We start from the raw sequence: 24631 nt of genomic DNA, 5'->3' as shown, positions 1-24631 counted from the left end.
CTCTTAGACTGTATCGGTGCATGCCTTTTTAGCTTCTATTTAAGTTCTATAATGGAGACACTGCGCAGGATGATTTGTCTTTTTAATTGAATACATTTAAGTTAGTATGATTATTGTTAAAACTTAAATGTTAGCTTATTATATTAACAAAAACACTCTTGAGTAAACCATATACCTGTGCCTCCAGAAATGTAACAGGCCTCATCTTAATCCATTGTTGTTCCATTATATCAATTCAGCTCATATTTCAGAATCTGAATTCTGTCATTTGAAGCAATGCAAGCAGTGGATGGCAATTTTCTTCCACGGCCTTAGGACTACTGCTCTTCTAGCACTAACCAGTAGATCACTATGTCATTGATGCAAACTTCAGGAGACTCTAAAAACCTCAAGCAGATTCAAATTGGAAGTGGCAGCACACACCTTTATTTTAGTACTTGGGAGGCAGAGGCAGACAAAGCAGTATGAGTTTGAGGCGAGCCTGGTCTACTAGTGAGCTTCAGGCTAGCCAGGGCTACACTGTGACAAATAACAACAAAACTGACCTGCTCAGCATATTACTCAATACATATGCAGAAATACATAGTAATGGATTTTAAAATGTCATTTATGTGAAAATATAGAATTTATTAAAGTACAAAAAGATTATGATTTTGAAATAATCAATGACACATTCATTTAGTTTGATGACAATTCCCACATAATGGACAATATAGATCGTATCAAATATTTAATAAAAACCATTTGTGCCCTACTTGCAAAATCCTATCTTTCTTCAACTGTCCTGGGTGGACTGCACTAAAGACACAACTTTCTCCTCTGCCAGAGACTCCATCAGCGCTCATGCAATATGACTGAAGCATAGAAGTACAAATTTCGACTTCATTTCCCTTAATTTTTAGTCCAAATTCAACTTCCAGGGGCTACTTTCTCCAGATAAATGCTGTCATCTCAAAACAATGTTTTAAATCCCTGTACCAATGTCATGCTCTGCCACTCCCATGTCCTCTTCATAAACTGTCCATCCAACACCCCAGTTCATCCATCTTTTTAGCTTCCACTCCTCTGGCACATGCAATCCCCAACCTTCACTTTCATTCAACATGAAACAATTCCAGAAGTTTCTTGAACTTTTCTATTTCTAGCCCAATATATTTTTCTTTCTCAACACGTTTTTAAGAAAAGTAGTTAGAGGCTGGGATGAAAGTACATGTATACAAAATATACACATATGCATATACTATTCCCACCCACCAAGCCCCACAATCTTTTTTAAGTGATGGTGCTAAATATATCAATTATTTTCCTAATCTTGACATTACAATATAGGCCAAAAATTAAATAAACATCTGAGCTACGATATAAGCTGAGTAACACATTTATATTCTCAGCAGTGCAATGTATATAGTAAATCGTAAAAATAGACAGTCACCAAGACAGAGCTATATAAATTATACTATGTACAACTGCTAGTATACATTTTCAATAATGACAGAAAACAAAACAAAACAAAAAGTATTAAATCAGGAAAAAATATCACCAAAAAAGCAATTTACTACAATAAAAATTTTATGACTTTTAGGGATACTATCATTATTGTGTTACATAAAGTTCAAATACTAAAAGAAAGGGGCAAACATTTATTATGTTATAACCCTAACTACTGGAATCAACTTGGGGTTCCTTATGTTTTTTTCTACATAATTTTGAATCACAACAACAAAAAAAAAAAACCTCATTTTAAATTTATCTAATTTTCACATTGCTGCCTATTCTTATTTCATCTAATTTTTCACTGTAGCAAAATGAACCTTTACATATTTTACTTTTCTTCCTTTTTTAAGGATTCATTTATCTTTCTGTGAATAGATGTTTGCCTTTATGTGTGTCTATATACCATATGAGCACTTGGTAGCCCTCAGAGGCTAGAAGAAACCATCAGATGCTCTGGAACTGGAGTCATAGCTACTAGGCATGAGACTCCATGTGGGTGCTGGGAACTGAATCCAGGCCCTGTGCAAGAGCAACCAATGCTTTTAACTGCCAAGCCACCTCTCCAGTCCCTAGCTTACTTCTTTAGACAGTCTCACAAAATGTATTAGGGTTTAGATACTTTATAACCACTGCAATCTTTCAAACTTTTAATAAAGACTATAAGCTGTCAAAAGCATGTATGAAGACCATTACTTCATTATATCCTTTGGGTGTTCCAATGAGAACTAGCAAGTGAAGGTCATATAGATTTTTGGCACGTTAGCTTGAATATAGTTTTGATACAACCTGCTGTTTATATCAGGCTGGTCTAGAACCCAGGATTCTCTCTGTCCCAAATGGCTTCTGAAATGCTATGGTTACAGGTATATACCATATTCACACTAAGACACTGGCTCTAACTAAAATACTGCTGGGTACACACTTGGTGATTAAATTCAATGCTTCACACATGCTAAACAAATACTGATAGATATAATCCCAATCTACTATGCACAACAAGTCCCAAATAACAGACCAACATCACTGAATTACAAGAAAAGAACAAAAAAGTATAATACAAATAGTGTGGCTACTAAGAGGGACTGTTTATTTCTGGTTCACTTTACACAGGCTCCAGCCTTCTCAGGTTTCAGCCCAATGTGATATGAGTATACAAGGCTTTCTCTAAACATACTGCCTTACTGGTGTCAAAGAGGGAAATATAAGTGTACATTAAAAGAGTTCATTTGGATCCAGACAATAAAGCAGGGCTACAATTAAGTAAATCATACATATGAGTTTAGCTGTGCCAATGTTTAACTGATCGTAAAAGCTTAATAAACTTTCCTACATTTGATCTCTTAAAACCCTGTAGTGTTTTAAGACTAAAGTATCATTTAATGTGGTATAGACATAACATCAAAATCATAATCTATCTTTACTACATGTCAGGACTGGAAAGAAAGACTATGACATATTTTAAAATATATTTTAGAATCAGTTATTTTATGTGTATGAATGTTTTGTGTATGTGTATGTATATACATGTGTGTGTATGCATGCGTCTGTACGCATCCACCTGATACTCAGCATAGACAGAAAGTGTTGGATCCTCTGGAACCAGAGTTATAGCTGTAAGCCTCCATATGGGTGCTAGGATCCAAACCAAAAGAACAACAAATACTCTTATCCGTTGAGCCATCTTTCCAGCCATATTATAAAACATGTTTAAACCACCGAAAATCCAGAAGGCTGGAGCTTAAGTAAAGCGAACCAGAAATAAACAGTCTCTCTTAGTAGCCACACTATTTGCATCACACCATTTGTTTTTGTTTTAAATTAGACGGTGCTAAACTATTGTTTAGGACCCACTGTGCATAGTATATTGGGAATAGAGCTACTTAACAGTGTTGGTTCATGATGTATAAGGCTCACACATGCTGGGATAGTCCCAAAGTGAAAAAGCCTATTTGGCTATAACTATGACAAACTATGAATGCTCTACACATGACCAACAAAGCATATCCTCAAGAGAAATCGTTTGGATCTGTAACTTGGGTAGTATACACACATTTCTTTGTACTCTAATTTCTAAAAACATTTCATGGTGTTTTGAAATAAAGTCCTTGGCCCATAGTTTAACTTTAGTGATGACAAAAGTTACATAAAAGCATCTCCCTAAGACATGATCTTAGAAGGCAACTGCCAAACCGGTTGCCTTCTAAATATGTTAGCTGCTGTCAACTCTTAGATATAGAAGCTGTTCTGCATTGAACAACAGTCAGTGCAGAGATTCAAAATTAAAGTACTGAGAATAAGTGACTGTTGAGTACTCAACCCTAATGGGAAGATCTATTATGACCCTCCCCATGAAGGCATAGGGAACATGATGTAAAAAGAGGTGGAAGGAACGTAAGAACTGGAGGATTAGGAGGAATACTGAGAAATGCTGTTTGCTGTCTTCCAGACATGACATGACCACCACAATCACCAACTTACAGAAACTCTGACTAACTGCACAAGATCAAGGCATTCAATATTCTAGCATGGATTAGGGAGGGACTCCACCTCTGGTGGAGGAGTTGTTGCAGTTAACAACAGCTTATGAGAGAGGGAAGGTCAGTTTTCCATGGGGTTGTAGTTGTTGGTATGGTGTCTATGCTCTGGTGGATGGTCTCACTCCCATTGGTAAGCAAGTAGCTCTAACTGAACTCAGTGGATTATTTAAAAAAGAAAAGAAGGAAGAGGTCAATGAAGGTAGAGGCTGTATGGGCATGGAGGAGCATGGAGGGAGTAAGAGGGGAATGACAGGCAAGGGTATCTTCAAGGTACAGTATGCATGTATGTGTGTGTGTGTGTGTGTGTGTGTGTGAGCGTGAAATAGGTATATAGCTATATGATACTGTCAAAAACACATTTAAAATGTTTTAAAAAAAGATCTTGCTATAAATGTTGCATTAGAGCAATTTAGTATTTAGCTAAGAAAATGCCTGGTATAGAGAAAGCACTTAGTACATACTAAATAACTAGATATCTGAGCTTTCAGTCAGTGTGTAAGGGATGAAGCAGGGCTATTGCAGAAACTGTTAAGTCCAAGGCAATACTTACTAGTAACTCAGATAGTAACAGACACGTACAAAGTTAAAACAATAGGAATTCACTTACCCACAGGACTATTTCCAGCTCCATTTGGCACCGTGAGGTCTGTAGTGCTCAACATCCCACCTAACAATGTTACAGAGAAAAGAGAGAATGAATAAAACTTTGCTTATTTCACAAACAGCCAAATGAAGTCATCTCACTATAATTTACACTCTGTTCGTAAAAATCAAATCAAACCAAAATTAGCTCAATTGAAAGTTGCCACTAACTGTACATGTAACATGTTTAACTACACGGGTTGTGGAGGGGTGTCTCTATCCACCAGAGCATAGACACCATACCAACAGCTACAACATGGTTTTCACATGATAAGGAAAAAAATATAGTGTTATATTCACTATATTATTGTACTTTAGCCAGAATTGTTTTTCCCATGGGTATTAAAAAAAACGTACTTAAGCCGGGCAGTGGTGGCACACGCCTGTAATTCCAGCACTCTGGGAGGCAGAGGCAGGCGGATTTCTGAGTTCGAGGCCAGCCTGGTCTACAGAGTGAGTTCCAGGACAGCCAGGGCTACACAGAGAAACCCTGTCTCAAAAATAACCAAATCTAAAAACACAAACAAACAAACAAACAAAAAAACAAAAAAAAAGAAACAAACAAAAACAAAACATACTTAAAATGGACTTAATTATGTAGCAGTGACGATTGTTTTTTGACAACAAAGTGGATTTTTGTTTGTTTGTTTGTTTACTTTTGTTTTTTGAAATAAGGTCTCTACAAAGCCCTGGCAGTCCTGGAACTCACTAGATGGGCTATCTTCAAACTCAGAGATCTGGCTGCCTTCCAAGTGCTGGGATTCAAGGCATGTGCCTCCAACTTGGCCTGATAATAAAGACTAAAGACAATAAACTTTGTCAGCAAATCCTTTCTCATCCTCCTTTTAAAAGAGCAGTGAGAGTACTTCACAACATACTTGCACTGCCGGTACTTGGTGGTCTCTGCGGAGCTCCCGGGGACACATTTCTGTGTAGCGTGGCTGGGGGTGGAGACAGCATGCTCGAATCTGCTAATGTTGAGCTGGCTGCCAAAGACGGTGACACGAGTGAACTCCCTGGGTTAGTGTATGACAAAGCATTAGGGCTGGTCACAGGGACTGTGACAGACATTGAGAAGTTCTGAGGTGGCAAGCCAGGCTGTAAGTAAAGAACAAGGAAGAAAAAAAAAAAAAAAACGATTGGTTTCTTTTTCATCAACAATAAATAACTTTGACTACACAATTCTTCATTATCAAAAGCAAAGGACAGTTTTGTCATCTGCAGTGTTAAGCTACTTTCTCTAGAATTATACTTGAACATGAATACACCATACAAACTTTTTCATTTTCAATTTTATACTGATACATGTATGCTAAATGTAACTATATAGTATGTTTCAAATATTCAAAGAGATGAAATTAAAAGTTAAACCTGGAATTAAAGTAATATTGTTGAATTTAGACATAAAATACATCCCTGTTACCAAGTAAGCATTAATTAGAACTTCAGTGCAAACCAATTTAACATTACATTTCTATTGGGAGAACCCAAATATAACCAAAGGGGAAAGTACAGGTATATCATTAACTTAATATATCAAATTTGGGATATTATGAATAAGTCTAGTATGATTTGATTGATGGGTATTTTTAAAGTAGAAAAGTCAAGTAATTATATACAGAACACAATGTAATTGAATGTAATGAAATATACATAGAAGCCTATATAAGATTAATTATTGCCAAGTTAGAATAGAGTCTTGGTATCTTTGAAACTGTAGAAAGATTAAATTATAAACATTATAAAAGCTATCTTCTTATCAAAATATTTCATATTTTCCCTGAAAGGTCACTTCCTAGTTTGCTCTGGCATTTCCTCCACAGACCAATTTCAATATATTTGTTGACCAAGATAAACAGCAGGCTCCTTTATAACTTAAAGTGATGGTGGTGGGGGGAGTAAAAAAACATACAAACAATAAAGCTAGTTTATTATATTTGCAGCTTAAAGTTTAACCATGGTAACAGCATCCCTGTGAGGTTACAGCAATTTTATTTGCTATGTCTGTTTTTTAAACTGATGGTATTAGGTTAAAAATTTTGCTTAAAGCTATTTTCATGTGATTCTTCCTACAAACTATGCTAAAGACATATGATGCGGATCATCCTCTAGGGCATAGTTCAAGAGATTAAACCTTGACAAAGAACAAACAAACAACAGAATGCCAACACTGGTGGAGCCAATGGTTCAGGGACAGCCTCACCTAGACAGAGTGAGAGTACAGAGCTACAGGGATAGCCTTAGGTGGCTCTCTCTACAGAGTCCAAAGAGAAGATCTTCTGAGATGTTTCAGCCCAAGTACAAGAGCTCAGTGAGCTCAAAACTGACTTTTTCATAGTGTTAAGATATCTGTGCACAGTAAAATTACAGTGACTATCTGTTTTGTGACTAGTTTAAAACTATGGGTACCTAACAGTAAGTCCAGTCCTCTTTAGTGCTGAGAGTGTAAAAAAAGACCAGTTATGTACTTAGTTTTCTTGCTGTTCAAAGGGTTTGGGAAAAATATACAAAGGGCTAATCAGTCAGTCCAGCTCTGTTAAAATGAAGATAATTATGTAAAATAAGTACAAATGATTTAGAGGCATGAAATCTTACAACAAACTCAACTATGTTATATTTGACATTCTTAAGATCAAGCTTATATTTATATACGATGTGTATTAAATTATGGGTAAGACGGGAACACCTAACAAAGGAATTATAACTCAGGGTATCTAGATAGCCTATAAAGAGTAACTAATGGCAGAATCTCAATTAAAATGTTTTATCTTCATTTATACACTTAAGGTATTCAATATTTACTACTATAAGATTTTGGAAATTGTAAAGTTCTGTAAAACCAACAAGTTATGAATAAACGCCTTTTCTCTTATACTCATTGTACTCAATCTTCTGTACAAATGAGGTAGATGTATGGTCAATTTCTTCATGCACATGATAAAAGCACAAACCATACTTAAGTACTCACTGCGATTTTATGATTCCGCATCATATTATCAAATTCCTCATTAATTTTTTTATATTTTTCTTCTGTATGTGGAGTTAGCACATATGAAGTATCAGGGTCTGGGCTGTCGCACCCTCTGTGTTCCTTCTTGTTCAGAGCCTAAATATGAAGTTAACAAAAAGGATCAACAAATAAAAAGTAAAGGTAAAGTGAAAGTACTTACAGGGCCTCGTTTGAAAATAAAATCACTATCTTCATTTAGTTTGCTGAATCTGTCCTCCGAGAGTGGACTGTGCTCAAAGTAATCGTCAGCATCAGGGCTCTCACAACCATTAAGGCCTTTCTTTCTTAAAGTCTGAAATACAATTGGAAAATTCACACAAAAAGAATACTAACTTTCCATGAGTTTTTTGTTTGTTTTGTTTTTGTAAAATGTGTTAAGAGAGCACAGGTCGAATAAACAGATTATTTAAGAGCCGCTGAATGATACTTAAAAGGCTACAAATAGATTACAGTGCTCCAAGTACCGTAAGCCTAAGACAGGAAAACACTGAGCTCTCCCACTCCATCCACATTAAAAAACAGAGCATTTGCTTGTTTGGACTCTTCCTTTTCAAAGTGCTAAGAGAATACTACAACCACTTCATGTTCTGAGTCACAGCTAGAACCCAGTTAGTAAAGTCAGTAAGAATTTAACAAGAACCTATCAAAATGATGTGTTGAGATATTACAGTATCTTGACGCACAGTTCATGTCTGCCACTTTCTCTACTGGCATTTCTATCAGGATTTATCTTACTCAATAGTAATTACCCCAGAATCACAATAATTTACTACTAATATGTTCTCTATTATCATTTTCCCACATAACCTTAAAATATAAAAACTTGAAACCAATGTTTGTTAACAAAGACTCCCTCCTATGTATGATAAATGTCAACATTCTTAGTGACTTTACATACTTAAAATTCTGTAATGAAAAGTTTCTCAAAAAAAAGTTTCTCAGAATACACCCCCTCCCCATTTGCTAGTTTTTTTCTCTATAATTCCTTCAATTTGTTTTAAGCCAGAGTTGATTCCTTAGATAACTTTGCGTGTCAATCAAGTATTCCCCTGAACCACACTGATTTTTTACTTTAAAGTAAAAATATGGTGGATGGTTAGTTTTCTAATTTCTCTCTTAAGGAAAAGACAACATAAAGTAACATCTAATTTTTAAAGCAATAAAAATCCTAGTGACTTAAAGATTATAGAATATTAATTTACCTTCAAAATGCATAATTACATTTTAAAAATCCTGATGTATCTCAGTTTAAGGCAGACCTATTGACAACACAACAGTTCTGAACTATTTTTCTGAGTTTCTAATATAATCAAAAGCAGCACCAGGGTTAAATATCAAGTACACCATTAGAGTAGAAACAAGGATTATCAAAGAGCTGGGCTAGACATGTGACCAGCAAGTAATTAACTTAGATGTAATACCAATGATCTTAGTACTGTAAAATTTGATTTGTTTAGTCCCTGTTTTTCCTGGAAATGTAGAGTATCCATGGAACATTACTATTTGAGAACCTTTCATAAGTTTCTTTAAATGAATTTGAAATTTCACCTTACTCAGTATGACTTATTTTTACATGCTAAAAATTATAAGACCCTCCAAATGCTTCTCTCACGTGTTAGGAATCTTATATATAACTCTTAGAACTCATTAAAATACAATCATTAAATATAAGTGTGTTACAAACACTACATCTCACACCCCCTCCCAGCCCCCAGGCCACTGGTCTTAGACTCTAAAGACTCATGGTCTTACTGTATTACATGTACATTCATGTGTACTTAGCCAAAAAAGATAGCCTCACCATCCTTGGTAACAGTCCTACTTGTCAAATTTCTGAAGTTGTTACATTAGTAGTGAAAATAATCTCAGTAGTGAATATTCTCTCTCTCTCTCTCTCTCTCTCTCTCTCTCTCTCTCTCTAACACACACACACACACCCTCAGCCTTGCTCTTTTTGTAAACTGAAATGTTTATCACTGAGCATTTTACAAATAACAATACAAAGTATGTATCTCATAGAATTTTTAAATACACAGAGCAAAACAATACGACTGCTTTAAAATACATGCAGTTTTGAATTCTATAAAGGAAGGTTTAATCCTATTGGAACTTATGGGGAAGCAAAGTACTGTGGTATCCCCAGCTCTGCAAGCCTTCACTTCATATGAGTTCCTGTCACAAGGAGGGAATTTAAGAGGCAGTATCAGCTTTGTAGATAATAAGCTAATAGAGCTGTTTGACAGCCAACTCTGTTCCTTATCACCAAACACGAAAAGTGGTTTTGAGGACCCAACTACCATAAAAAGACTTTCTGTCTTTATCATTACCAAAGAGCATAGCAGTAAAAGTTTCTCTGCCATCTCTGGTACTAACATGTGGAATGCTGCAATCTATGAACAAGGCCAAGGAAGGCATGAAGAGGCTGGTCAGCTTCAGTTTCCTCACAAGCTTCTATAGCTCTTGTTAACCACAATGTGGAATCTGCTTCCATGCAGAAAAAACCATCATAAACACTACTTTGTACTCTCTGTCAGTACTGCTGATAGTCATCACATTCTATCCTTAAGTAAACATAACTCCAGAAAGCCTGAGTTCCTGTAAGTGTGCTAGACAGTTTATCAGTACCATTCTGAAAAACTTAGAGAAAGCTCACCTGTGCCAAAAATAAAAAATAAAAAAAAAGAACTCAAATTTCTGGTGTATACTCTTTAAGGTGAATGTTCCCATTGATTTTTGTTTTCTGAAATAATTAGAATCTGAAATATACATTACAAACAACTAAAGGGACCATTTGATAAGTAATTATCAGCAGACTTGATGCTATAACTGTATCAGTGTTCTAAGCTTCTTGATGACATTACTGGTATGAAATACTAAAACTAACACACTCAATCTATCAGAAGACAGTTTTAAAAGGTAAGTCACAGTTTTAAAAATAAACTTTTACTACTTATCAGCAATAAAGTTAAATTCAATTATACTTTTGATGGCTTTTGTCTATGTGTGCGATTTGGGCAATTTAGGTACTTTCTGCTCACTTACACTTAGGTACAAAACATAGGGTTTAAGTAAATGAATGCTATTAGTTAACATATACCTTTCAACTTTAGCTGTGTAGAAATAAGTGACAATATTTTTAAAAAACAGGTAAAAAAACAATGAAGTACCATGGAAACTATTTCTGGGGCACATTCTTCCATGTTATCTGACTCTATGGGGTTTATACCTTTGCTTCTGCACTATTTTCCAGTGCTGTAGAGATGGAAGTTAATCTGCAGCAAAATAGTAATACTGTAGTTCTGTATAGACTAGTGCAGAGGACTTCATGAAGTCATTCTCCCTCATTACCCTCTACATGGCCCTCTAGTTTATCTTTTATGCTTAGTAGCATGATGACCAAGTAATACATTAGCTAGGCCTGGAAGTAGCATGTGTTATTTATTTCCATTCACATCTTCAATTAGAACTCAGTCATACAGCTACATTCCTAATCACAAGGAAGTCTTATACAGATTCTGGGTATGTACCCAAACAGTAAAGAAATGGCTCATTAAAAAAAAAATAAAAATATCTCCAATAGATGTAACATAACATTTTACTAGGGTTTTATATTTATTTAAGGTTGAAGGACCTCTAACTTTTCAGAATCCTCTTTGCTGGTTCTACAATCAAGGTTAAGGCTAGTCTCATGCAATGAAGAAAGGAAAGATCCTTCAGCTATTTTCTGTAAGAGTGCTAAATACTAATATTTCCTTTCTAAAAATCTGGGGCATTTATGATATCATCTAGACTTATTTGATAATTAATCCAATCGAGATTTTAAATCAAGATTTTGTTAAACAATTTTCTGGGAATCTGTCTGATGAGCCAAACTTTGAGAAAAGTTGGGACCCTGAGGTTTGATGTGCTCAAAATGTATATTAAAATGTTGGACACAAACTAGACATCTTATTGTTACCCTGTTTATTGTCCACTTTAAATGCCCAGGCATATCCCCATCCACTGCACTGCTAGTGGAGAGCAGAACTGGGGCTAGAATCTGCTGTTCAGTCTACTTCCCACTATGCTGTATCCCTTAAGTTGTTCAATGTCTGCAGTACTCAACAATCAAAGTGACAACAAATAGAGGCTGCTCATCTGGTATCATTTAGCCACTAAGAGCATTTGTTGAGGATGGAGTTGTAGGCATGTCTTTATATTTCTCCATCAGTTTTTCTATGATCCTATACATATACCTTCACTGCAGGAACTGTAAATAAAAACAGTTGTAATACTTCTTCTCTACCCTGTCCCACTGTCATAGCCATTTGGGGGCTCTTGTTTTCTAGGTAGCTAGGGGACAGCTTGTTTCCAGAGAGAAAAAATTTTCACAGGTCTTTGATAGAACTTATTTTAAGTACATGAAAATTCAGGAAATAATGAATGCCTTCAAAGGGCACAGCAAGATAGCTCATGCATTTATTTAATCTCAGTCTGGAATTTAACCAGTCTGGAAGCAAAGGTAGGCAGATCTCTAAGTGCCCAAGGCCCGCCTGCTGCAGATATCCAATTTCAAGTCACCCATGTCTACGTACTGAGATACAGTCTCAAAAAGATAAAATAAACATTAGTTCTGGCTCTTGGTCAATCTGTTTTTTTCTCACTTATCAAACAAACAAGCAAACCTTCAAAACTGCCTTTTTCTTTTTTACCCAACAATATTTATTAAGAACATCTTAGCTTCTTAACATTGGAAACTATGGTATTTGTCCATATGAAGTCTCCAGAGGTGACCCAATGGTCAGTGTTTTCTTATGGTGGCAGCCCTATTTGGTCTTGGCACCTTCTACCAAAGCATATGCTGTTTTAGCTTCAAAGATGGTTTAAGATTTATCCTTCTTTACTTAAGTTATTTTCACCATGTATAAGATTCTTGGTTATTTACTTTTTATAATGACTCCAGAGTTAATGTGTTATTTTTAATAACTGTCAACACAGTTTTGAAGATAATCAGTCTTTTATTTTCAGTGATGTCTTTTTTGCTATGATACATGTGGGAACGTATTATTTTTACTATTTTATTTATTTGTTTTTACTGTTTACATTCAAACTCTGTTTATCTAAAGACAATAGAACTTCACTAATTGTGACAATTCAGTTGTTATCATTTCAAACAGTTCCTCTACCTCCTACTCATTCCCATCCTCCACTGCCTCCTGCAGTGTCAATTTAAAGTAGGCTGTTAGATTTTCAAAAACCATCTACCTTTTAATATTTTCTTTTAACTCTTCATACTGAATTATAGAAAATTTCATTCAGCTCAGAATCTCTCTCTGCAGTTGTGAGAAATCCGCTCCCTCATGTATACTGAGTGAGGTTTTTGTTTGTTTGTTTTTTATTTTTTGTATTTCTCAATGTTTACAAATATTTAATGTTTTCCAATTTTTGTCACTTCTTTTATCATTTCCTATTTCTTGCAGATACTCTCAAGTTTGTTTTTGTCCCCTAAAACAAAGCTCTATGACCTATGTATAATCTGAAATAGCCAGGAGGCAGTCTCTTCATCTTATTTCTATGTTTACGTATAGCATGTCTTACATTCTTGCTTCAGAAGTCTCATACTTCAGGCTGGGATTATAGGCCTACAGGCTTGCACCACAATGGTAAAATTTGTCTTGTATTTCTGCATGTTTGGCCATTTTTCTATGGTGGTCAATAGCTTTGAACGTTTATTAGATTTGGAAACACACAAAAGGTATCACTCTTTAAATGGGATATAATTTTGCTTCTCTGATGCAGTGGCTTTCTTAGACTTCTTATAGTATACAAATTTAGCCAGAAATCCCATCTAATGCTAACACATGGTTTATAAACTCCGACATAAGTCCTCTTCAGTCTTCTTCCCACAGCAAGCACATCTCTGCTCAGCACTAAAGAACTCTTTACTGGAGTTCACTGGGAATAAATGGGAGAAAGCACAAAATATTACCTAATGTTCCAATGTGACATGAAACATAATTAGACTCACTAACCTAAATATGGTAACCTGACCTTGCATCTACATCTGTAAGAATTTGGTGTTCTGCTTTTCAATTATTGTGTGGAGATGGATATATGGCTTAGGGTAGCCAGAACTTTAAATACCTCTTTACCCTTACATTCTTAGGAACCCTGAGATTTTGGCCTGGGATAGTCTTTCAGATCTCTTTTGACACCACAAAGAAATTTTTATTACTAGCTCATATGGCATTTTTGACCTCAGTGGGAAAATTGATGATTTTGAAATGTTGATTATTCGACAACAATGATGTGACTACCAGTGTTTTAAATACCTCCTAGAGGTGCCAGGAGTGCACAGAAAAAGTGTCACCGCCTTATCTGCTCTTGTCCATTGAGCTTTCTAGCCCTATGCGATAGCACTGTTGTGCTACACATGTAGAGAGCCCTTTCTGAAAAGTCTAACCTGTTGTACTGATATGTCTACTGCTGTTCAGATAACTGGTCCTTGAAAATACTGAATTTTGGAGGAAAAAATGAAACATTTTCTCATAAAATCCCAATGTAGTTCTTGTATTTTTTTTTTAGTATGTGGTTTTTTTTTTTCAGTTAAGATATAAACCAGAATTTTACAGCTATTAACAAATTAAAGGCATAACTTACCACACAACCCAGGAAATTTCACTTCTTGTTAGAGACATCAAGAGAAATGGAAATACATGCCCATACAATCTGCACAAATTTCAAAGCAGCAGAAGCACTATTCTGCCTTAAGGAAAGTCCTGATACATGCTACAGTCTAGCTTTGAAAACACCAATATAAGTGAAAGAAGTTACAAAAGAGGATGTATTATTGTATGACTTCATTTAAGTGAAATGCCCAAACAGGCAAGTTAATTGGTATAGAAAACAGATTAGCAGATAAATCTTGTGTACAGATATTTTGATAAATAATTCAAATATGCACTCAATTTTATTAACAGTGAAGGTTACCTGAACAATGATTTATAAATACCAGGTAGCATGGGAGTACTACATGTAAATCACTTAAACTTTAGAAATGTTGATTATTCAACAACAATGATGTGAATACCAGTGTTTTAAATACCTCCTAGAGGTGCCAGGAGTGCACAGAAAAAGTGTCACCGTCTTATCTGCTCTTGTCCATTGAGCTTTCTAGCCCTATGCGATAGCACTGTTGTGCTACACATGTAGAGAGCCCTTTCTGAAAAGTCTAACCTGTTGTACTGATATGTCTACTGCTATACAAACACTGTCTGGATTCCTGTTAAACCACCTCCCAAAGGTGGGACATCTGAGTAGAATAAGCTCATCAGCACATTCAATCTCTTCTCCACTACCAGGACCAGTATATTTAAAAGGGGAATGTAGGGGGAGGCATGTGATCAAAAACAGTACAACTAAATAATTTTAGAAAACTAAAACTCCCGAGAAGTTTGTGTCCTAACTTAATCTTTGGTACTTTAGACTGGTGCTTCATTAGTCACTGACCAATGTGAGATTACTTAAACTGGACCTGAGTAAGATTAAAAAGTCATTTTCTCAGCTGTCTAGCATATTTCTGGAGCACAACAGTTACTTGTGGCTAATGACTACATTGGTCAGTCCAGATGATAACAAACATTTCAGTCATCAAGGTCTGTTAGATAGCCCTGCCTCTGAAAATACTATATGTACATAAGGCCTAAAGCTGTCTTTCCAACACGAAGAGAAAGCAGGGGAAGAAAGCTGATGTATGGGCTGGGCAATGCCCTAGCCTGTTGCACCAAACAGCTGAAGTTTCTGTGTTGTGATAAAAACATTCCTACTTTTCAAAAAGTAATTTCGGTTGAACCTCCTGTTTGTAACTCAAGGTAGCTTGACTAATATGGCATTGTTTTCAAAATGCTTTTGGATACATGACTTCAGTCAACAGGTAAAGCCCATGAAATTGGTAACTTTAACACTGTTCTCCCCAACTATTAAACACTGAGCTGAGTAACACTCAATAAGTGATTGTAATGTCAAAATATGTTAGCCAGAACAATAAATACAAAATTTTACTTTAAAGTTCTAGCAAATGAAAGATCAAATATAGTTAAAAAGCCTAAACTGATATCTTCTGAGTACATACTCATAGAAAGCATTATTTTTTACTATCTTACCAATATATATCACCTATATATAAATGTACCAAATACTAACATAACATTTAATTATCTATTATACAATAATCCTACACAAATACTAGTGGCATTAAAAAAATCAATTTGATTTTTCTAAGTTTCAAACAATAGGTCTTATTCCTGTGGGGGGTTTTTTTTTTTTGCACAATTTTATAAACATTTTATACACATTTTTAAGATTTTCAAGGAAGCGTCTAGAAATAGCAATTTAAACCTAGAAAATGTGAAAAGAAAATTTCTACAAAAAAAGCATTGCAGAAAAATATTTTCCACTGAATTATAAAAGGTAAATTCTAACAAAGCATAATTAACCTTTATTTTATTCAAGAAGGCCTACATACTCAGTGTATTTGTTAAGTTTCACAAACTGCTAGTCTTTAAAAATAATACAAAAGGTTTACTGTCTGATGTTTTATTGTACAATAATTAAAGCGAGAACTATAAGAAATACTTTTTGGCTGAATAAACAGACTTCCTACTCAATCTCTTCATCACTGAGCAATATTCTTCACAGAATGCCCACGGGATACCCAATTAATAGATATCAATTTAATAGTTGAATTAGCCAAAGAAACAAAAATTCTAAAAACTGTAAGTTATGCAACCAAAAGTATATTTGTGCAAGTGTAATGTACCCAAATATTATACTACCATTTGGAATTTTTATAAGTACAGAGCTGAGTGTATAAAATAAAAAGACATAAGAAAAGATACTATCCTTCCAATGTAGTTTAGGAACAAAATAACATTTCAACCTGAGCCACAATAAATTTCAAATATGAAAACTGCATCGTTATCAGTGCTGTTTTAAGTCATATATTTGAAGCCCTAGGTTTCAAAAACTATATATCTGCATTAGCCATGTTATGTAAAAAAAAAAAAAAACCTGAAATATCATTTAAACTACATATCTCTCATTTTTAGGCATAAATGTGTATCCCATCTGCGGTCTGTGAGCTACATGCAATCAAGAACAGTTATAAATGTAGCCCAACACAAAATCTTAAACTTACTTTTGAAATGAGGTTTTTTTTCCCCTGAAATTTGAGAGATGGGTTTTCTAATATCAAATGGTTCTAAAGAGTGAATTTTATAGATGTCATTTCTGCAACATCAAAGGTTAGACACAACTACTACTGAGCTCAAATGATATTCTAAACTAGAAGCAGTACAATACATATACCTTGATAAATAATATTTGGTGGGAAACATCAGTCTAGAGGTCTTGAACCTACCTAACAAAAATAATTCAGTTTTAAAATAATAAAGTAGCTAACACTACCATTTTAGGATAAAAGTAGCAATGTGTCCAATTAATAGTATATTCCCACTATCTTAACAACCTATGTGACATACAGTGTGATAAATAACAGTACAATAATTGAAAATGTAGAATACTACATATAATATTTTTACCTTTTCTATCTTTTCTACAGCCCCCTTTTAAAGTAACCTTGCAATTCCAACATAATTTATCCCCTGAGAAGTCCACAATCTGAACCCTAAGCAGTTACTCTATTACACTCTTTCAGTGGCTAGCCAAACCTCCACAACCGACAAAGCCTTACAGCCACGAGGATCTGGTTTGTATCTCAGGTCTTAGTTTCTTCCCTCTTAATACCACACTTAGGCTATACTTAGCTCATCTAAACTTAAAATAAAGTGCCAATTAGATTTTCCTAATTTCCACCTAAGCCACCTCTTGACCTACAATATGCTTTTTCCTTTCTTTTCTTTTTAACCCCATTTCCTTCTCTAAGCATATTCTGTAAAGGATTGGTGAAATCCTTTACAAGTACTCCTCTGACCTTTCTCCCAAGCCTCCTCTTTCCTCCTCCTCTAATCTTGACAAAGATTTCACAAACACACTGTAAACTTTCCAGAGAAGAAATAACATTCTTACTTGATTAAAACTTACAATGTTCGTTCTCTGATACATGTGAACATAAAAAGAACACACTGATATTAATCAGCAGTCTAACTAAGAAAAACCCTAACTAAAACAGTGATGCTTAGTTTTCTTCCAGTGCACTTTCATTTCTGTTTCAACATTAATCTCTCATGGAGTATGATCTCAAGAAAGACTGCATTTAGAGATGTATAGTTCCTTATTAAAAAAAAAAAAAGCACACAAATAAAAGCCAATAGCTATATAATGAACAATAATATCAAATAGGTATCAAAACAAGAACAGTAGACTTGAAATAGCAGGGACTATGGTGACTGCTATGTGAGAGGATGGTGCAAGGCCATGAGGAGGAGACTGCAGGGCTGTGCACCTCATCCTGAGTCATCACCCTGCTGCTCCAAGCTCTGTAAGGAATAAAGAGCAGGGCGGGGCAGGGGCTGGAGGTGAAGGGAAGCTTTGTCTTGTCTTCAGATACCTCATTATTTTCTCCTTCGCTGCTCTAACTGGAGCCCTGTAAAACATTAAGCAAGCCTCTTAAATACTCTCTGCCTGTTCCATTTCTCATTATAATATGGTGTGGTGGAGGTGGATAAGGGGGCAATGCTTCCCAAAGATTCTTTGAGGATAGTGTTAAGACTATCAGAAAATACAAATGGAATCGTATCTTCCTTTACTATATGGTCCAGACGAGATAATACTCAGGAACAGGAGCCACTGAAAAATTTTGGTTTTTGCTCACATATGGTCCCAAATCCAAATGGAGCAAATGAATGTGGGGTTTATTTAAAAAAAGTTTATGAACATGCAATGGCTTCAAATTAAGTCAAGGTCAAACATGTAAGTTGGGCATAGTGACACACATCTGTAACTGTAGTACTTGGAAGGTTGACCCGAGAGGATCAAAAGTCAAGAGCAGCATCTGCTACAAAGAAAATTCAAAGCTAGCCTGTACTAAAAATTGCCTCAATAAACATTCAAAACCAAACCAAAGTATAAACTGCTTAGTGCACAATATGAGCAAAACAGTTCAAATCTCCAGCACTCACATTAAAAGGTGGGTGGTCACAGCCTGTTTTGAACTCACGCTTTGCATTGGACATGCCATCACACCATAACACCAGCTAATGCTGCCCGAAAAGATTTCTGCTACTCAAAACTGCTGTCCATTGTGAAGTGCAATATTCTTATTACACATGCCAAGTTTTCTGCATATAGACCCATAATAGTTCATGGAAAAACAATTAAAATTTCCTACTGTCATTAGTTAGCATTTATCAAATTAGTGTGTTTTGGGATGATCCTACACTAGAATGGTGAGAATCACTGCTTGAGTTGTTAATTTACACACACAGTATCACGATGTTTGGCTTGAGATTATGACAGGATTTCTTGCTTCTGAACTAGTCCTTATCATAGTTCTGCCATTTTGTATTCCATATTTATATGAAATGGCACTAGCATTGTTTATTATAAAATCAAAATATCAACCAACAAAAAAAATCTCTAGATCCTGTATTACAAATTCAAATTTAATTTTTTATATAATGGCAATTTATACCAATATTTGATATACTATTTTAAACTTTGAAAAGATTTCTTAGAATTATGACTCATGCTTACTCAGTGTCTGAAATTAATTCAGGGTATATTTTTAGGAATAAAATGTTTGAAAAAGCTAAAAAATCACTGTCAAAAAAGTGTGTTCACTTCAAGCTGTTAGTTTACAACTCCACTTAGAACAAGTAAACCAAGTTTCTTAGACCTCATCTCTAAGATTTTTCTTTTAGGTCTGGTTGGGAAACAAAACACTAGGTTCTAAAAAAGTTTGCTGGTGATTTAATACTGGTAAGTCAGGTTATCACACTTTGGGAACCACTATGCTTAAATAATGTATACCTGGCACAATCACTTTCGTTATCATCTTTTTTTCTACTTAAAGATTCTATTATTACTTATTCATGTGTCAAGTTCCCTAGAACTGGATCTACAGACAGTTGTTAGCCACCATGTGAGTGCTTGGAATTAAACCTAGGTCTTCGAAAAGAACAGTTTTAACTGCTGAGCTGTCTCTAACCCATTCTTATTTCCTAGTTGACAGGTGCACTTTATAGTAATTCTCTATTTTCTTTCTTCTTGTATTAGTTCCAGTTTGCTTTGTATTTTGAAAACAGGAAAAATTAAGACTAAAAATGTGACATTTCATGGCTGAACAGACAGGTCTGGGCAAACTGCTTGCTGTGCAAAGATAGGGATAATAGTTCATATCTCCAGTTATCACTTTAAAAGGTGGGCTGGTTAATCCCAGCCTGTAATCTCTGTGCTGGGAAGGGAGATTCAGGAGACCTGTATAGCAAGCTGGTTAGCTAGACTAAATGAATTGGTAAATTCCAGGTTCAGTGGGAAACCTTGCCTCTGTAAATAAAACACGACGATCAAGGAAGACACCCAATGTCAACCTCTGGTATCCTCATGTGCACCCACAAACATAAACACATGTATGTCCACATATATGCAAGTACAAACATACATTTTAGAATCTAAGTTATTACCATCTTATTCCATTAGTCACAGTGCCTCAATGTCCTCAGTTATATATTAGGGACAATAATATAAACTCTAAGATAATACAAGTAAAATAATGAGTCTACCAGACCAGCAGGCTCAAGAAATGGCTCAATGAGTACAGTGTCAGCCATGCAAGCATGAAGAACAGGGTGTGCATCCCCATGACCAATGCAAAACAGCAAGCACAGTAGTACATATCTGTAACTCAGTGGAGGGGGTGGCAGGAATATGGGGAGAGAAATGAATTCCAGCCACCCTGACCCTATCACTAAATTTCAGCTTCAGTGAAGAGACCTTGTCTCAAAAAGCAGGTTGATAATAACACAGACAGTCATCCATATTGACCTCTGGCTCCTCACATATACTGACTTGTGCACACAACCATGTACACATGCATACACCATATGGACACAAGTGTATCAGATTATAAATATTAAATAAACATTGCTCATTACGCTTACTGTAATGATCTTAATTCTCTGATAACCATTAAAGAAAGTGATCATAGTATTAATGCTATACATTACTAATGATATGCATAAAACTAATGCATGGTAAACTGTTTCAGTCCTTCATTGGATTTAGTAAACTAGAAAGCAAAGGATCCAGCTCTAATATCAGTTATGCTATTCACTCACTACATAGCTATGGACAAGTCATCCTATCTCAGTCCCAATTTCTCCTTCTAAAAACCTGCACATTGGGTGTGATGAGTAAATGAGATACAAGTGGGTTTCTTCTTTTTCTTTTTAAACTGCCATGGTCCTCCTGTGGGGGTGGGGCACAACCACCATCTCCCTCTGTGTAGAAACAATATGTAAGATATAACAAGAAAGAAAATGGCCATGCCCCTCTAGTCTGACCTTTAAATGAGTAGAATAATTTCAATTACCACATATGCTAGGTACTGAACTTCTCTAATACTATATCAATATTAAAAAATATTCTAAACAGGAATATTTAATACAACTATTTCTGTAAAAGGGTGGGTAAAACAATCCCATGTGTTTCTTAAGTAGAGTTGCAAAAATCCTCACTTTATTCATGTAACTATAATTATTCTGAAGCACAAGTCTGTGTTCCATTTATACAATCACAAAATTATATAAACAAGCATATATATGAAGACTAGGAGTATTGGGCATTAGTTTCTAGATTTATATATTCTAAGACAGAGCTAATGATTATAGTTATATATAGTTACATTATAATTTTTTCTTAAATTAACTGAAAAGAAACTTGCTGTATTTTTAAGCATTTTTTGCATGACCAGACAAGTCTGCCAAGTAGGCCTTGGGTTATATATAAATCAGTGGCAGAATGACTGCTAATAATGTTCAAAGTCCTGAATTTGATCTCCTGTTACCACACATGGGGGGGGGGTATTGATATTGTATTGATATTGTATGTATTGATACTGTTTGAATTGATGTTGGTATTGTGTATTAATGTTCGTGATTATTGACGTTTGTATTGTGTATTAATGCTTGACGACATGAATATGCATGTCTTTGATAACATGCTCTGTGGATTCTCAGTAATGAAAAACAAGAATTAGAGCTATCCAGTTCTGAGTGCATCTATGTAGGTGAGTCTCATAAGACTTCAAAATAAAAGAGGCTTCTCTTACATCTTGCTCTATGGACACTTCCATCTGACAGTTCATCTGTATTGCAACATATTTTATAATGAAGGTAAAAAAAAAGGCTTCCCTGAATTCTGTGAGCTACTCTAACAAATCAAATCCAAGAAGAGGCTCTAGGAATCCTGGTTTGTAGGCACTTTACTGTTCCTATGATTATAACTGCACTATGTGTCTGAACATTCAATGAGATTCAGTAGACGTCAGAACTGAATGAGGAGGATGGCCAGGGGTGTCTACTGAAGAATCATTTGGTGTATGGAAAAACATGATGAAATATTTGATTAAAGCAAATATTTTGTATATTAAGCATAAGGGCAGGGAGAAGTAAAAATACTGTTCCCCAAAACCTTGTAGTTAGAAGATTACAAGCAATAAAGATACCACTTTACAAACACACATGTCCACATTTCTTGTCTTCAGGAAAATCTCTGAGTTATAGTCAAGACTTTCACACAATAGGTGTCCTATCAACAATAGTGAGCTAAAGAACTAAAAAGTTAAATGAAACTATATTCACAGGTAAAATTTAATATAATTTTTGAGTTATTTCCTAATGTTTAAGTATTTCCTAGTAAAACATAAAATGTTAAATTTTAAGGATAAGAATGTATGTTCATAGGAACCGCCAGACTGCTTTCCAGAGTGGTTGTACCAATTTGCAACCCCACCAGCAGTGGAGGAGTGTTCCTCTTTCTCCGCACCCTCTCCAACACCTGCTGTCTCCTGAATTTTTAATCTTAGCCATTCTGACTGGTGTAAGATGAAATCTTAGGGTTGTTTTGATTTGCATTTCCCTAATGACTAATGAAGTTGAGCATTTTTTAAGATGCTTCTCCGCCATCCGAAGTTCTTCATGTGAGAATTCTTTGTTTAACTCTGTACCCCATTTTTTAATAGGGTTGTTCGGTTTTCTGGAGTCTAACTTCTTGAGTTCTTTATATATATTGGATATTAGCCCTCTATCTGATGTAGGATTGGTGAAGATCTTTTCCCAATTTGTTGGTTGCCGATCTGTCCTCTTGATGGTGTCCTTTGCCTTACAGAAACTCTGTAACCTTATGAGGTCCCATTTGTCAATTCTTGCTCTTAGAGCATACGCTATTGGTGTTCTGTTCAGAAACTTTCTCCCTGTACCGATGTCCTTAAGGGTGTTCATAAGAAAACTGACATTTTATTATTGTTATAAAGGTGAAGCTGTCAGTAACAAGCATTCAATGCAAATTTGGTTGCCAATTGTCATGCTTTAAGAGAAGGGTGAATTATTTACTACAGGAAAATGTTCCTTAGCTGCTATTTGTAATTGGGGTCCTACTCAGGACAACAAAATATGACTTGCATGATAATTGTAAACACAGACTTAACAGGATCATCTGACTTTCCTCATTACTAGTATCTGTTACTGTTCAAAATTCTTGGGCTCAAAGGGTCCCATTCTGGTGTCCACAGAAACAATTATTAATTTACTTCACATCATTGAATCATCATCCTTTTTCACTTCAATGACAGGGCAAGAAGTATAAAGACCTATTTCCCAGGCTCCTGAGTAGTGATGGTTACAGCAACAGATAAAAGTTTAGATTATGCTACACATCATAGATTATTACCATTTAAATGTAAAAGTAACGTGTTTTGGTATGCTATCCATGCAAGGCTACATTTATATAATAGCTATCTACAAAGTTCTCTGTGATCTATATTTTCTATATATAACCATGCTTTTGTATGTTCTCCTTACCTTGAATACACACTGGAATACAAACATATTTTATCTGGCACTCCCGATTGTTGGCTTTGTTGAAGTAAGTTGTCCTGTATAGGACAGGCTCACACGACAAGAACTGAATTACCAAATCTTGCTAAAAATTACTTGAATATGTAAAGGCTCTTCCCCAGGTGAAGTTCATATGATATTAATGGCAAATTTCTTTCTTTCTTTCTTTCTTTTCTTTTTTTTTTTTTTTTTTGGATTTTGGTTTTTCGAGACAGGGTTTCTCTGTATAACCCTGGCTGTCCTAGAACTAACTCTGTAGATCAGGCTGGCCTCGAACTTAGAAATCTGCCTGCCTCTGCCTCCCAGAGTGCTGGGATTACAGGCATGCACCACCACTTCCCAGCTAATGGCAAATTTCTTATATTACAATAGGTAATACACTATACCACAACCGAGTATCACATCCCAATTTCAGAAATAACTACATTCTTTCAGAAGAAAATGTATGTGGAACTTTCAAAAACGTGCAGCTCAAGGCCACATCTGCTTTTGTCTGGATAAGAAAGTACTACTAGCATTAGTAAATCATCTTTAGATTTTTGCCTACATAATCCTTAAGTATATTTGGAAAATTATGAACCTTTTTATATATTCTTGATATTTAAATTTTCCCCTTGCAAATGAACAAGAGTACAAGAAAGATGTCTCACTATTGACATTCTAAAACTAATTGTTCATAAATGCATCTACCCTAGTCAGGTGCTGGTAGAACCTCTCAGAGGACAGCCATACCAGGTTCCTGTCTGCAAGTACTTCTTGGCATCAGCAAAAGTGTCAGGGTTTGGTGTCTGCAGATGGATTCCAAGGTAGGGCAGTCTCTGGATGGTCTTTCCTTCAGTCTCTGCTTCTTTTTTGTTTTTTGTTTGTTTGGGTTTTTGGTCCCTGCATTTACTGGG

At 35.4% G+C, this 24631-nt stretch overlaps 1 protein-coding gene across 6 annotated transcripts in view; it reads right to left on the bottom strand.

Moving 5' to 3' along the window:
- The window catches only part of Mef2a (myocyte enhancer factor 2A), a 128456-nt gene that overhangs the window by 30049 nt on the left and 73776 nt on the right, over positions 1 to 24631 (bottom strand). For 3 of the 6 annotated variants that reach the window (XM_052160966.1, XM_052160974.1, XM_052160992.1), the window contains 3 exons: positions 7642 to 7779; positions 5552 to 5771; positions 4639 to 4698 (listed from right to left, as the gene is read on the bottom strand). In XM_052160966.1, the coding sequence (XP_052016926.1) occupies positions 4639 to 4698; positions 5552 to 5771; positions 7642 to 7779 (418 nt within the window). Of the gene's footprint in view, positions 1 to 4638; positions 4699 to 5551; positions 5772 to 7641; positions 7780 to 7843; positions 7976 to 24631 lie in introns of all 6 variants that reach the window. The other 3 variants (XM_052160983.1, XM_052160999.1, XM_052161005.1) reach the window with 2 other exon arrangements.

This window comes from Apodemus sylvaticus, chromosome 1 (assembly GCF_947179515.1).
Source record: "Apodemus sylvaticus chromosome 1, mApoSyl1.1, whole genome shotgun sequence".
Lineage (NCBI taxonomy): Eukaryota > Metazoa > Chordata > Mammalia > Rodentia > Muridae > Apodemus > Apodemus sylvaticus.
Note: the sequence above shows the minus strand (reverse complement) of the source record. Positions and strands in the feature narration are given on the sequence as shown.